The 15,178-nt window shown below is 40.3% G+C and overlaps 1 protein-coding gene across 1 annotated transcript in view; it reads left to right on the forward strand.

Annotated features, from left to right (window-relative positions):
- The window catches only part of LOC147625653 (pyruvate dehydrogenase E1 component subunit beta-1, mitochondrial-like), a 98,983-nt gene extending 93,558 nt beyond the window's left edge, over positions 1–5,425 (forward strand). Inside the window, exons 11-14 of the mRNA XM_086817175.1 lie at positions 2,286–2,324; positions 2,433–2,557; positions 4,541–4,655; positions 4,783–5,425. Of these exons, the coding sequence (XP_086673301.1) occupies positions 2,286–2,324; positions 2,433–2,557; positions 4,541–4,655; positions 4,783–4,851 (348 nt within the window). The 3' untranslated portion in view covers positions 4,852–5,425. The remainder of the gene's footprint in view (positions 1–2,285; positions 2,325–2,432; positions 2,558–4,540; positions 4,656–4,782) is intronic.
- The last annotated feature ends 9,753 nt before the right edge of the window (positions 5,426–15,178 follow it).

The following is a 15,178-nucleotide window of genomic DNA, read 5'->3' on the forward strand; positions in this document are numbered from 1 at the left end:
ATTGACCTCTAATCAATCCAAAAGACCAAAGGAAAACTAAAAATCCTAGTGCTATAAATATAGACTCTGGGAATAGTCCCATTTGAGCCTTCTCTATATTTAAATTTAAATGAGCCTTTAGACTATGGTTTCGTCCAAGTCGTCAAAACTAAGAGCATCCTTACCATAGTTTGAATATTGTTTTCGTGAAACATACCCATGAAAACATTCCACTCTCTTCTTGCAAAGATACAAGGGTAAGGCTGCACATAACCAATGTAGTCATCCAAGAAAACCACTACAAAATTTCCAAGATATGGCCGAAGGATATTGTACATTATTTGGTTGGAGCATTGGTCAACCCAAAAGGTAAAACCCAAAACTCAATAGTGGTGGTAACTTGTTAGAAAGCAAGTCTTTGGCACTCCGAGTCTGATGATAGCTAGATCTGAGATCAATCTTCATGAAGTATTTAGCTCCTCAAGTCGATAAGGTCATCCATTCGAGGTAATGGATACCTTTTTTTAATTATGAGCTTGTTTAGCCCATTGTAATCAACATAGAAGCACATTGTGCCATCCTTCTTTCTTGAAAGAAGCATCGGTGTCGCCCATGGAGACTTACTAGGCCGTACAAACCCTCTCTCAAGGTAGTCCTGTAGCTGCCTTTGTATCTCATCCTCTTCGGGTGAAAAGATAAAAGACGAGGAGGAAGAGAAGACTAAGAAAAGGAAGGAGAGGAAGTGGAAGAAGGGAGGAAGGAGAAGAAGAGGAGAGGAAGAGGAGGAGAAGGAGAGGGCCCATGGGAACTCGAGTTGGTACTACAAAAGGATCTATTTCAGGGAAAAGAAGCGGGAAAGGAAAACAAAAAATGTTCAAAAATGTGAATTTTTTCCTGACCAAGAGGTTTCCAGGTTTTTTTAGAAACGTTTTGTAGGTTTCAAAACGATGAAAGTACTAAATTGACAACCTTGGCAAGTACTATGTTCGAGGTGATGAACCTGAGATCTTGTTTATCTGCACGAATGGCTTACTCATCTTTTTCTTGTTTGGACAGTCCTTGGACATATGACCTGGTTGTGAGCACTTGAAGCATACTCCAGTTTTCTTTGCTTCTGCTATCTGAACCGCTTTCTTGGCTGCCCGCTTCTTTGCTTGAGCCGGCTGTTGGTTGTGGGATGAGCTTTTACACTGTCTCTTATTACCTAATACCTGTTGGGGCTTTGACTGAGGCTGGGATTCCCTCTTGTTTGGGCATACTTGATAGCATCTTCAAGCTGGTAATCCAGATCTCACCCGAAAACAAGCATGGATACTACATGCCGCAGGTCCACTTTGCACTGCGATAGGGAGTCCTTAAATTCTTGGACATACCTTTCAAAGGTTTTGCCTTTCATTTCCAAATCTTTCAGTTTGCGGTAGGCCTGGAAATGATCTACCATTGCAAACTGTCGATGAAAACCATCCTGCTACATGGTGTATGTGAAGACGAGTGCTTGATTCGGATTAGTTGGCGGTGGCTGCCCATAAACATCAACTGGCTGTCCCCCTTCTGGCCATCTTCTGCAGAGGTGGACCAGCCTGTGGGCGCCTTGCTTCAGGCTTCATGGGACTGCATATGGCCAGCCTAATGGCTGTACCTTGTTCTCAGGCTTGTACAACCAGAAACAGAGGCTTACCTAGGATCAAGCCGGCCTCCATGGGACTACATATGGGCACCCTCAGGCTTATACAACCAAAAACAGAGGCTTACCTAGGATCAAGCAGCCTGACGGCAGCCTGCACAACTTGTGCCTTTTACCTCCTATCCCCCGTTCCTCACACATCCATGCAAAGAAAACCCTCTTCCTTGCCCCTCTACTCATCCAAGCAGAAGTGACTAAACGCTTTACCCTCCATCATGCCACATATGGGTGTACTATCTGGACCCCTTATGTTTCTTGGCACAAATTCCCTCAAACTCCAGAATCCATAGGGTTCTTTCACTTGTCAGGCCCGCTCTGATACCACTTTAAGGTCTTATAGACCCAAACCCTAGGACCTTGTGACATAGAACCCACTTAAGATCGAGGCTTAAGGCTCACCTTCCAGCCATCGAGCCCCTCGAACACATCCCCAAGCTGGAGACCTTAGCTACACCCTGGGCCCTGCTCCAAACACGGTAAGACTAGGCATCCCATACCACCTAACCCTTGTTAACTTGTGGACGTAACAGTGTGTGTGGAGAGAGAGAGAGAGAGAGAGAGTTTATTGTTCCCTTTCATAGGGGCTTGCTATACTTAATTTTGTTCATGATTTTGGCTGCAGGCCGCAGAACTCTTGGCCAAAGAAGGGATCAGTGCTGAGGTGAAGCTTCCTCTTAGTGATGTTTTTAACGATTTGAGTACAACTTTCAAGCGACGTGATGTGGAGATGGTGTCTTTTAATTCTCATGTTTTTTCTTGGCTTTTGCAGGTGATAAACCTACGGTCAATCAGGCCATTGGATAGAGCAGCAATTAACAGTTCTGTGAGAAAAACTAACAGACTTGTAACGGTAGAAGAAGGCTGGCCTCAACATGGTATTGGTGCAGAAATTTGGTGAGCTTTCTTCCACAAGCATAGAATTGCATTGTGACTTGGGGTAACTTACAAGAAAGGTAAAATGCACATTACATTTGTAGAGGAGAATTAAACAACTTCATATTGTTTTGATCATGTCAAAGATGAAAATCTTGAAAAATGATTTTTAGTTTCTTCATTGCATGGAGTATAGGTGGATTTTTAGTGTGTTCATTGCATGGCTAGTGCTTGGAGTATAGGTGGATTTAAGGGACATTGAGGTCTTTCAATGCCGAAGGAGTACGAACCTCTTTCTAGTAACAGTTACTAGACATAGGAAGGTGGCATTTTCTGGTACATTTTAGCCTTAGCGGGAGAGTATGGTAGCTGCCTGACGGTTACGGAAAGAGTATTGGGTATCCTTTGATATATATATATATATATATATATATATTCTCATGCAGATTTACAGGAATTATAAAAGTAGGTTTTATGGCACGTGTAGTTTTATCTAATGCAGTGTGGATTGACTTTGATTTGATAGGAGTATCCTTGTGGCAAGAAAGATGGTTGTGCTTTAGAGGGTGCTTGCTTGAGGACTGTTTTCTGTGAATGGATGAGATGGCAGTTTTGGATTAAATGATTGTGTGATAGAAAGTTTTTCTATTTCACACATCTTCCATGAGAGTTGTTGACGTCTTGCAGGACAGATCTGACTTTTTTGGACATTGTTTTTCCTCAATGTGTGTGAAATCATGTAGCATGTTGTTGCGCAACTTGCTGTTGAAGTCTGGGGGTTCCAATGCATCGTTAGTGTGTGCAAATGCTTGCAGTATGCAGTTTCACCACTTACTGTTGAACTTCAGGGGTCCCAATGCATCATTAGTATGTAGAAAGGCTTGTAGTATGCGGTTTTACAAGTTGTGGTTAAATGGTGGGTAGACTGATCCTGAAGCTTCTTGGCTTGCATTCTATTTCTGTCTATGGAAATGGAAGATTCTACGGAGACAAATGGACTGTTCAAGGTCTTTGGGCCATTTTTGGGGGTTTCGTTCTTGCATTTAAATGGGTGCCTTTTGCTCATGCAATACTTAATGTCTCTAGATGGATTTTCAATAATTGCACATTGATTATTGAATGTTTGATCTTTTTAGAGCTATCTTGTGACATGCACCTTCCATGTTTACATAATTTTATGGTCCACTGGGAGACAGAGCTTGGGAGTGTTGAGAGGAGATTTAAAGAGTGTGAAAGGGCACTTGTGTCTGTGCGACAAGATGGCCTGAGGTCTTTTGTCAAGCCTTAGTGAAAGTACGTACTGGGAGAGACGATATACTTGTGCTATGAGGCTCTGACAATTGTGTTGGAGATCTTTAGGGAGTCCAGCATTTGTAGTAAATGTCAGCACTGTCAGCACATGAATCTACCACTGTGAATGGTTTTGCTGTAAATGTGGACTTAGATCTTGCCCTCTTGCAGTAGGATTGTGAGAACCTATCCCGGCATGAGCTTCCAATTGTTGTGCTGAGGTTTTTTTTGGGGTTCAGTGGAGTAGTCATGAGCTTTTGACATTAGTGCAGGAGATTTATTTTTAGGGATAGGCACAGGAAATCTTCCTGAGAGTGGTCCAGGTTTGCACATGAGCCCACCACTGTCAAAGGGGTTGTTTGAAACGTTACGGAGGCTGACTTAGAGGTTGCCCTTGTCACAGTAAGATTGTCGACCATGGAACGAACTTTGGTTTATTAGGCGAACAGGAAATGCACACTATGATGGAAAGATGATCAAGCTTGGGTTAATTGAAAACCTGCCCTTGCCTATTTGTAAATGAAGCATGAAAGGTTCATATTAATGCCACATTTTTACTTGGACTTTTATTTTGTTACTTGAATTGTTGATTAAAAGAGCGAGTTTAAGATTTGAGGAATGTTTGATTTAGGAGTCAGATTCCTGATTCAATACATAATTTGTGGATAGTGAGGGTGAACGTTATTATCCTGACAAATAAACCTTCTTTTACAGCATGAGCGTTGTTGAAGAAAGCTTTGAGTATTTAGATGCACCTGTGGAACGGATAACAGGCGCTGATGTGCCAATGCCATATGCTGCTAACTTGGAACGCATGGCTGTGCCTCAGGTAATACCTCGTGTTGTATAAGGCGGCGGGCTTTGCTTAGTTTTGTAGGCATATTGTCTGCATCAAACGCTCTCAAGAACAGAGTTTGTTTAACATTGATGTTAGAACCTGGCTATCTGGGTGGCAGATTGATGACATTGTGCGTGCTGTCAAGCGAGTGTGTTATCGAGCTGTTCCACTGAGAGCAACAGGTTGAGCAGCAGAAAATAAACAATTTGGAGGACCAATGCGGCTAGATATGATTTGGAGCTTATTGTGCTTCCAGTTTTTGCTACCACCACTCCTGCAATAAATAAGAATAAACACAAATCCAAGCAATAAGGTGCTCACCCTTCTGCACACATTATTTTGAACGCTTTTGAGGTAGCTTTCTTGATCCATCTGTGTTTTATAAGGAAGCTCAAAGGTGAGACTGTCAGCAGGGAGCTTGTATTCAGGTCGTACACTTTGCAAGTTCTTGTGAGTAGGTTGTGAATGTTTGCAAATCGAGTTTGTTCGGGTCCTTTGCCCAGCTAAGCTTCTTGAAATAAGGGTGCCTTTTGAGGCTTCTGTGATTTTAAACTTAGCTAAAGGAACAAACTTGCTCTTACTATTCCCCTCGTGAGTTTGGGCCATGTTGTTACAGATGTCGGAGATCAAGTTAGCAGTTATGATAACTGGGGACGGTTTTAAAACTCCTGTAAGTTTGGGCCAATTTGTTGAAACTATCTGCATGGCATGTGACGTAGATAATAGGGCTTACAAATGAAGCCATCATTTTCCATTACAAATTGTGCTCTTGGTAAAATTGGAACATCTTTGGGAAGCTCTAGTGGATGTAGCTGTGTTGCGGCCATGTAGTCAGAGGTAAGAGCGGATGAGTCAATTAATGTTGTGTTCGGTGACCGGTATTAGTGGCACATCTAGACTATAAGGGAATGGTGGCAAGTGATACATGTAGAGCCCATGTGAGAAAAACCAACATGTTATTTTGGCATAACATATTCTTCCCTGCTCTGCAAGTCACCTAATGACATGATCATTCATAAAAACATTATCCTATGTAATCTCTCTATCTGCCTCTAGTCATCCTTCATAAGTTTGGTCTCCAGAAAAGGGCCCATTTATCATTGCGAGTGTCACTAATGTATCATTGAGCCAAATTGTGGTGTTGCCTTTTTTTAATGTGCCTAGAAATTGTGCGCCTGTAGTTGGTCTTGAATGACATCATGTCCTCTCGCGAGCATACCTTGGGCTACTGCGAACATAGTAAAGAGCAGGCCAATGAAAGTAGCCTCTAAATACACATATGAAGTGACAATCTCTACATGATCCTCGTGAAGGTGTTGCTTTGATGCTACTTGATGTTACGTATTAAATGTCATGAGCTTGGTCTTCCCAAGGTCTATTTTCATTTAGCTCTTGCCATGCATCATTGCTATGTGCATTCGGTAAAAGCCATCCTCCCACGGCCAAGAAAGCTTTCTTATGATGGCCATGTAAGGGGTTGTTTTATCCTTTTTGCGTAGTGCTTAGCAGTTTCATATCATGTGTAAGTGGGTGTCTTTGTGCTCATCATATTAACTATTTTGTGGGATGGTACCACATGGAGGCTCATCTATAGAACATATTGTACAAAGTAAGGAAGCTTGGGATAATTCATACTTTGGACCCCATTGGCCTTTTCTTGCATGTGGGATTTTGGAGCTTGTTTAGGGTTTTCCTTGGGGCTGCCATGTGTCTCTAATGCACACTCGATTTTGTGAATCTTAGAACATCTTTGCATGACCATTTGCTCTTTTATGGGATTTGATGCATCAACCGATTACCATGAATCTTAGCCTTGTTTTTGGGGATTGAAGGGTTAGAAGCCTTGTTTTTAGGGATTGAAGGGTTAGATTAGGTTTCATATGGGCCATAATTCTTTGCAAGTTAAGTTTGAAATCAAGATTTGAAACCATGCCAAAAGGGGTTTTATCCTATGCCCACAAGGAACTGTAAACTGTTTTCGGGGTTGAATTGGGTTGTACTTGTGTCAAGCCTTTATGATATGTTGGTGGGATTTTATGGGATGATTATGGAATTTTAAGGCTTTTGAATTTGTAGTTTTCATAAACTAGAAAGGAAGTATCAAGAAATATTCTTGAGCCTAAGCTATGGAGCTAAATCCAAGTCCAAGAACACCTAGCACAGAAAGCTTCTCAAAAACTGTCAACACTTCTCAACTCCCAAAGCGAAGCCTAACAAGAAAAGGACCTATGGAGTCACTATCTGTCAGGAGTATGTAATGCTATCAAACTCAACCCCCACAGCTTTCCACAAATGCTATGTGATAAATATTTTTGTAATGTTTATAATATATCATGTAATCACTTAAAACAAATCAAGTTTTAGTATAAATATTAAGCAGTAAATTCACGATGATGATGTTGACAAGTGTGCAAAGATGTGTATCAAAAGAATTTGACAAAATATATAATGTGATGGAATTTTTAATATTGCTGTTTATCAATGTTTATCACAAATGAGGGAAAAGGAAAGAAAAGAGTCTCTCTTTTCATTGAGTTTTTATAGAATTTCGTTGTTGATGTCGTCGTCGTTCTTGGGTGTGTGAATTCTCTTGATGCTCAAGATACACAAATCAATAAAATTGTACAATTTTTAGTATGGTTGTGGTGGCTCTGTCGCTTGCGTTTCTTGCCTCTTGCAATTTTGTTAAGGTGCTTGTTGTGCACATCACTGGTGGTGGTTGATCGCCCCTCCGTTTTTGTTGTCTCCCCACACTTCTTTTTACACGACGGCTCTCCTCAACAAAAGGGTCCCTTCACCGGCCACCTCTTCGAAAATGATCTTTCAAAATACAGGTGTGTTCCTCCATGCCTTGGGCCATCCACCTTTTTTCTTTTCTTTGTCTAAGGTTCTTTCTTTATTGTAAATTTTGAAGGATAATATTCTCTTCTCATTAGTTGCCTTCTCTTTATGGCTTTTTGTTTCATGGATGACAAGTCCTGGCCGTTCTCACACGATTCTCATAGGACGATCTTCTTTTCTTTGAGCATTGAACACTAACAAGATCGTCATGCGTATGTGCCTTTACTTCGTAATTTCGTGCGAGAAGGAGAAACTTTGGCTAAGACCAAGTGAGCATTGTTGTAATTGTCACAGCGTGAGCGTGTGAGCTGCTATTTAAAATATTATGCATATACGGTGGATAAATAATGTACACAAAGCATGCACATGCAATGCAATAAAAAAAATTATCTGGGGGTAAAAAATACTCCAATAGTGGCATCCTGTGGGGAAACTAGTGAGCTAGTATGAACCTAGATTTTCTGTTAGACTAGTGCCTTATCCATTGGGCTACAAAAACATAATGAGATATGGTGGATCTACTTGAGAGAAAGTGACCTCGTGTATTTGTTGAGGAGTGTGTACGAGCATAAAGTATTTTTTTCCAAAGCATAACATTGATCTCTCTCAACATGCCCACTTCTAAAGATATACGCTCTACCCCAAAGACCTAAATGGTTTGAATATCCTTCCACAAATAGTGCTAAGATCTTCTAACGAGCGAGAACAAGTCTAGAAAGTCTTGAGGTTTTGGGCAAAGGTTCCAGAGAGAGCGATCGTGGCAAGTGTGTCGGCAATGGTGTTTTGACAATGTGGGACATACTCATTAATGGGGTCATGGAAATACGGAAGATCATAAGCTTGTTGGTAGTAGTAATGCATGAGAGGATGGAATGTTTTAGAAATGCCTAAAAGTCGGTGGAAAACTAATTGTGAATCTCCTTTTACATGAACCAAAGATGTCCCAAATTTTCTCAATGCTCTAAACCCAATCAGCAAAGCTTGATATTCAATCATATTGTTACTAAAATATTTCCCCAAACTAACCCCCAAAAGACTAATGCACCCTTCAAGATTATGTATAACAATGCCACATGATCCAAACTTTGTAGACCTTGTGCTAGCTCCATCAAACCACATAGTCCACTTGTCTACTACCTCCTCATTTGTAACACAAAGGAGAAAAGGTATTCAGATGCATAGTGAGAAGATGAATCAAATCCAGTATGGCTTGATTTTATCAACGTTGGTTTTAGTGGAAAACCATGTCCCATCCATTTTTACTAATTGGACCTTATTATTTGGTTTCACCTCAACTATACGATAAGGACTTGACCATACATGACTAAGCTTTCCTATGAACAACTCATGGCGGGCATCATAAAGCAATACTAATTGGTGCTTCTCAAACTCATAAGATTTGGCTTTTCTAGCTCGTTGTTTTGTTTGTCTCTGTTTGGAAACCTCTTGATGTAAGTAAGCTCTCAACCTCCCCTCATTTAAATGATTCAAAGTGTTTAATCTCTCTTGTAAAGACTCTTCTAAAGGGAGGTTATGCTCATGTAGAAATAGAAACCTTAAGCTCAACAATTCATTCTCAATGGGAAGTACACATTCTTGTCCATAAACCAATGAAAAAGGATATTAGGTCTAAGACAATTTCTCTCTACACCACTCAAAGACATACTCCAAGGCTCTCAAGTGTTCGTGTCTCTCAGTTCTCCAACTCAAGGTCATCCATGAAAATCTTAAGAAACTCAGCCAAGTCATCTTGAAAAGGTTCATGCATGAAGCATTGGTATATGGTTGGTACATTACATAACCCGAATGGCATGACATGATATGCATAGGTCCCACAGGTGGTTTTTAGTTTATCCTCATTGTCTATGGCTATTTGATTATACCCAGAAAAATAATCTATGAATGAATAGAGCTCCCTCCTAGAGCTAAGGAATCAAGAATTTGATCTATAAAAGGAAGGGGATAATAGTCTTTCGCAGTATCCTTATTCAATTGTTTATAGTCTACATAAATGTGTAATTGCTTATGTTTTTTAAGCGCAACTACTATAGGGGAGACCCACTCAGTGTTATCTATTAGAAAAATGAACCCTACTGATAATAAATTTTTTGAGCTCATCGTACACCCAAGTCAATAATGCTCAGGCAAGCATCTTTGTCTTTGTCCATAGGTTGGACATTTGGCTTTAAAGGTATACAATGGACAACCAACTTGGGTGGAATCCCCCTTAACTCAAAATAGTACCAAGACAAAATGTCTTGATACCTCTTACAAAGCTCAATTATACCCTCTTGTAGGATAGGGTCTATGGAGGCAGTCACAATGAATGTTTCATCATGACTTTTAATGGGAACCTTATGGTGTCAACATCTCTATAGCTAAGGGTGGTTTTTTCTTCTCACCACCAAAGCTAATCTCCGTGACAGTGTAAACATTGGGGGAATTGAATGAACCCTCACTCCCTCCATCACTAGCTAAATCATATGAATCTTCTTCCTTTTTAGATTATGGAGCTCGAGGATATGCATCAAGCTTAATTCTTTATTTCCCTCTCCCAAAGATAAGCTATCCTCTAGGGATATCGACCACACAATCACTCTTTCTGAGCCAAGCAAACCCTAATAACACTTGATATTAGCCAGACCATGGGCGTGTCTAATGTCATAAAAGTCCACTGCTATTGTTCTACCCGACATTGATTGGTAACCCTTGGATAAACCCCTATGGCTTGCATTATTCTATGATCTGCCATCCTACGACCACTCTCAGGTACACCATTAAATGTGAGCCCCAATTAGACAAAAATAGAATAGCTCAAAACATTAGCCCCAGACCCAACATCCACTATAGCTTTACCAATGACTAGCTCATGAATCATGCAAGCTATGGATGGGCGATCCCTATCAACTTGCATAGGATTTATCTTTTGCAGTTCCTTACTCCCGTGAGTTAAGTGGCGAGACAAACTCATATCATGAAATATTCTTCTAATTTAAGTGCGACCTATGAGAGCTCTCTAGCAGAATTGGGAAAGGGACATGATCTCCACATGGTTAAGTGTGTCAAGCAAATTAAAGTGAGAAATGGAAGATGGCAACTTACTTGGAAGAAGCGCCCTACCCTCTTTCTCTTTTCTTTTGGTTTCAGACTCCACCAAAGCGTGAGACTCTTTCTTAATGTGGGTAGGGTTCTACCTTAGATGTGCTAGCTTGCTCCTTGGGTTTTGTTTCCTTCCCCCCCTAGTGATGACACATATATGAGAGCTAGGTTGTATGATGTCAATCATGTTGATATGAGTTTTGTTGACAGATGGCATCTCTTAGATCCTAGTGCCAGAACTTGGGTCTTGTGGACTTGGCCACTCCTTTTAAAGGAGGGCATCGAGGTGCTTTTGCAACATCACTACGATGGTTCAAAGGTCTAGGTGGTAAAAGCTCCTCGTCTATTATTTTCAAGCCTAAATTTCATAAAACAATCAGCCTCTACATGCCCATTCCCAAGACAATATGTGCATTGTACATTAGGACATTCCCATGTGAGACGAGGTCCCTTGCAAGCTCGACAAACTACCCTTGTGGGTTGGGGTTCAATTTTTGGTGCTCCAAGGAGATTTTGTTGCCTCTTCAAAAAATTCACATCTAAAGTGATAGATTTGATGTTTTCATTCAATTGGTTCATGTAATTTGTGAACATATCTTTTAAATCACTAGTGTTAGAGGTGCTAGATTCATACCCATCTTGAGAAGAAACTTGCACTATTTGTGGTGATGGTGGTATGTACCGTGAGGCTAATGGTGGCATTAGCACATACTGAGAAGTACTTAGTAGAGCTTGTGAAGTAGTCGGCTGAGAGAGAGGATTGAGAGATGGAGGTGGCAAGACTAAAGGTTGGGATGGTGAGGTTAAAGTTTAATAGATAGGTGGAGATGAGAAAGTGGAGTGTGGTGGTGGGAAAGAAATAAGTGGCGCTACCCATGGTGTATATGTGGAGGTATAGGAACTTGCTGGTGGTTGATGAATACTTCCCATCAATGGTTGAGCAAAATTAACTAACCCTGGTGATAGGTGGTGGGCTCGAAGATTGTGCTTTCTTTTGAAGTTTTTCTCGATGCTTATATCGCTCAACCCTCTTAGACTGTCTCAATTGCTTGTTCTCATGTAGTGCAAGGCTTCATCTACCCAAGATTGTGAGTTTTTGTGTCACAAGACCCTAAACTAGAGATAGAGTCCCACTAGGCGTGCCACTGTCAGGACATATTCTTGAGCCTAAGCTCTATGGAGCTAAACCCAAGCCCAAGAACACCTATCAAAGAAAGCTGCTCAAAAATTGACAACTCTCCTCAACTCCCAAAGTGGAGCCCAACAAACAAAGGACCTATGGCTAGAGTGTGCGTCTATGCTCACTATCTTCCAGGGTTGGATGAGTGACAACATGCATGGAAGAACAAGATGAACTAGATTCATCACAAAAATCTGAAGGAGAAGAACCTCCTACTGGGGAAGTCAGAAAAGCCAAGACTCTACCCCAAGTTCTTGTAAACAAATTAAGTCACTACATTGAGAGTGATGATATGAATGCGATATGATTGCAGCACTATTTATAACATGCCAAGAGCTGACATGCCATAGCAATCTTGGATGGAAATGTTGAAGCCAGTATCATCACTAAGAAATGCTTTGAGAGAAGTGGGGAAGTTGACATAGACAACACTAGCCTAGTTGTGAAGTTGGTTGATGGGGCCACCTCAAAACCTATGGAACTCTTGTAGGATATAAAAATCAAAACTAAGTTTTCCTACAATTTTGTGGTTGGTTGATGGGGACCATACCAAAACCTATGGGACTTTTGCATGAATGTCCCCAATATGAACCAAACCACAATTATCTCCCCCAAAAACCTCAATTGTTGCTACCCTTTGAATGGATAATTTGCAACATTTCCTCTTTCTTGGGTTGCAACTATTGTTAGTTTTATGCTTGTTATATCCACTCTATAAATGTATATAAATAAATTATAATGAATAACTATTTGTCTAATCCTCTCTTACATGTATGTGACATGTAAGTTACCTTTACCCCCCCCTCACTGTGTAGTTAGTTGTGGGATGTTATAAATGTATAACTGACCCACCCTCGCTCCCATTTGTACCATCTCGTACCAGTGTGGCATCAAGAAAAAAGAAGAACAACGAAGCCCAATATCTCTTTGAATGTGGAAGGGTGCTAAGTAATCTATTCTCATCAAAGGCCAGCCACAACGAGCCGAGATACATATGTGCATCATTGTCTAATTGCACTTCAAGTTATGGTTTTTGTGTGTTGAAAATAACATGATATTCCAATATGTATCTTCTTCCCATTCTAGAAAATACACACCAGACATCAACTACCATAATCGTTCCAAGTTTATTTTTTCTTTAGTCTCTAAGATAGGTTTTTTGATGCCCTGGAAGGTAATAATAATCTAACATATATTTTCATCTATACTAAAAGGTCATTTACTATGGTCATTCTAAAATTGTACTTGAAAAGGTCATTCATGGTGTCATTGGAAATTTCTAAATTGTTTTCTAGCCACCATTAATAGTCTCTCTTTCTTGCTTGGCAAGAATGTTATCATGTGGTTAGGAACAAAGTATATACTATATTAAAGTTTTTCCCTATTGCTTGCAAGAATGTCACACATGTAGTTGATTTGGTTTCTTTTCTAAGTTTTCATTCATGTTTACTCTTATCTTAGCTATGGGGGGGAGAACTAATTTCTATCCTATATTATGTTATTATAAGGTTATTTTATTGATATGTCTTTTCAACAATACACTTAATTCTCAAACCAAAAATGGATCCAACAGTATAAGCACTCATCCTGATTGTAGTTGACTCACAGTTGTGACTAGAACACCATTCAGACCAACTTGTTTTTGACTACTAACTACTGACGACACCTGATTCCTGACTCTTGACAGTTAGACCTGATACAAAAACACTACCCTTCAACCCATATAAACCAAACCAAGCCCTCTAAACCTTCAGCTATACTGATTATATCTAATACTCAGTTGACACACAACTAACTCTGTATCCTCTCATCTGACAATGAGTGAGTCAGCACTAACTCAGAATCAGTTTCTCAAACATCAAATTCACACCCACATGTGATTTATCCCCATAAACATTTAGTTGATTATATATGATACTCAGTTGACACATAGTTGACTCTGTATCCTCTCATTTGATACTGGCTGAGTCGCACACATGACTCAGAATCAATTCCTCAAACATTAGATTCACACCCATAGGTGATCTATCCCCATAAATTTTAATCAAAACCGCATATATATCACAACAAAAACATCAAGACAACAGATAAAATCCAAACTCTCTGTGCACTTTAGATTTAAAAAAAACACTTAAATGTCTCAGCAGCCTTCAGACGTGAGCATAAACATAAGAAGAAAACACTAAAAAGCTTTTAGGGTCCTCCACAGATAGACCTTAGCAACACAACTTCATATTCTCTGAATCCACTACCATGAACATTATGTATTTCTCACACACAAATCAACCAGCACACTCAGCTGTGACAGACAACAATTACAGATGAGCAAGAATTAAACTAGGTCAAGTCTCTAACAGAGATGCTCCTTAGAGATCCTAGTAGTAGCGGACAAACCTCCTAGCTGACTCTTTGCCCTTTTTAGCACTCCCTTTGCTTTGAGACTCAAACAATTCTTCTCACATTGCACTATCCTTCTTGAGACTGCAATCTAGAAAAAAACTATAGAAACTCTAGCTTGCAAACTTCACGAAGAAAGCTGACCTACAGGTCTCGTCTCCACTACAGTCGCTCTCCCTTTGTGGTGGTCTCTCTAGCCACACTCATGATGAACCACACATCTTGAAGAGTCTCTCTTGTGGTCATGCTAACCCTCTCTCTCTCTCCCCATCCCAAAAACATCTAAAATTGCGTACTTCATGAACCTGTCACACCGTCTCGTTTCCTTCTCGAGCACTACGCCACCCGGCTTACTCAATCACCCATACTGTTTCTTTTTTCATTTAGCACCTGCGTAAATACACTTGGCTACCACGTCGTGTTTATCGTCAAGGATTCACTTCACACCTTTCTATATACATTTTATTTATCTACACACCATGCTTAGGTTGTCTGGGCTCAAGATTCTCCTCACATCAACATTAAAGCTAAGGTTTTCTTGTAATGATTCCAGGTCATTAACAATTCCACTCTCAGATTCGTATCGCAAGAGGAAGCCTAAGTTTATGGAAAGACTTCAAAGATTGAATGGACATAAGACTTAGAACATGGATGAATGAGAATGGAGGACTAACTCTAGACTCCTCAAATGAGTCTGAAGTCAAAGAACATGCTCAAGAAGTCAAGAAACCAAAAGTGCCAAACTCATGAACATGGCACTACCATATATAATCGACTTCAAGACATAGTAACGACATGAATGTGATGCATTATCATATACAATGGACTTCAAGACATAACAATCTTATATGGAGGTGCTAGGACTAGGAGAAATAAAGGTTGCACCTAGGTTTCAAGTCCCCATTTCTCCCAACATCCAATTATTCTACTAAAGAAAAGGCCTTTGCTTTGCCTTGAGGCCGAGGTAAGTCTCCTTGATCCATCAACAAATGCCTCC

This window comes from Cibotium barometz, chromosome 23 (assembly GCF_041138505.1).
Source record: "Cibotium barometz isolate CiBa-2024 chromosome 23, ASM4113850v1, whole genome shotgun sequence".
Classification (NCBI taxonomy): domain Eukaryota; kingdom Viridiplantae; phylum Streptophyta; class Polypodiopsida; order Cyatheales; family Cibotiaceae; genus Cibotium; species Cibotium barometz.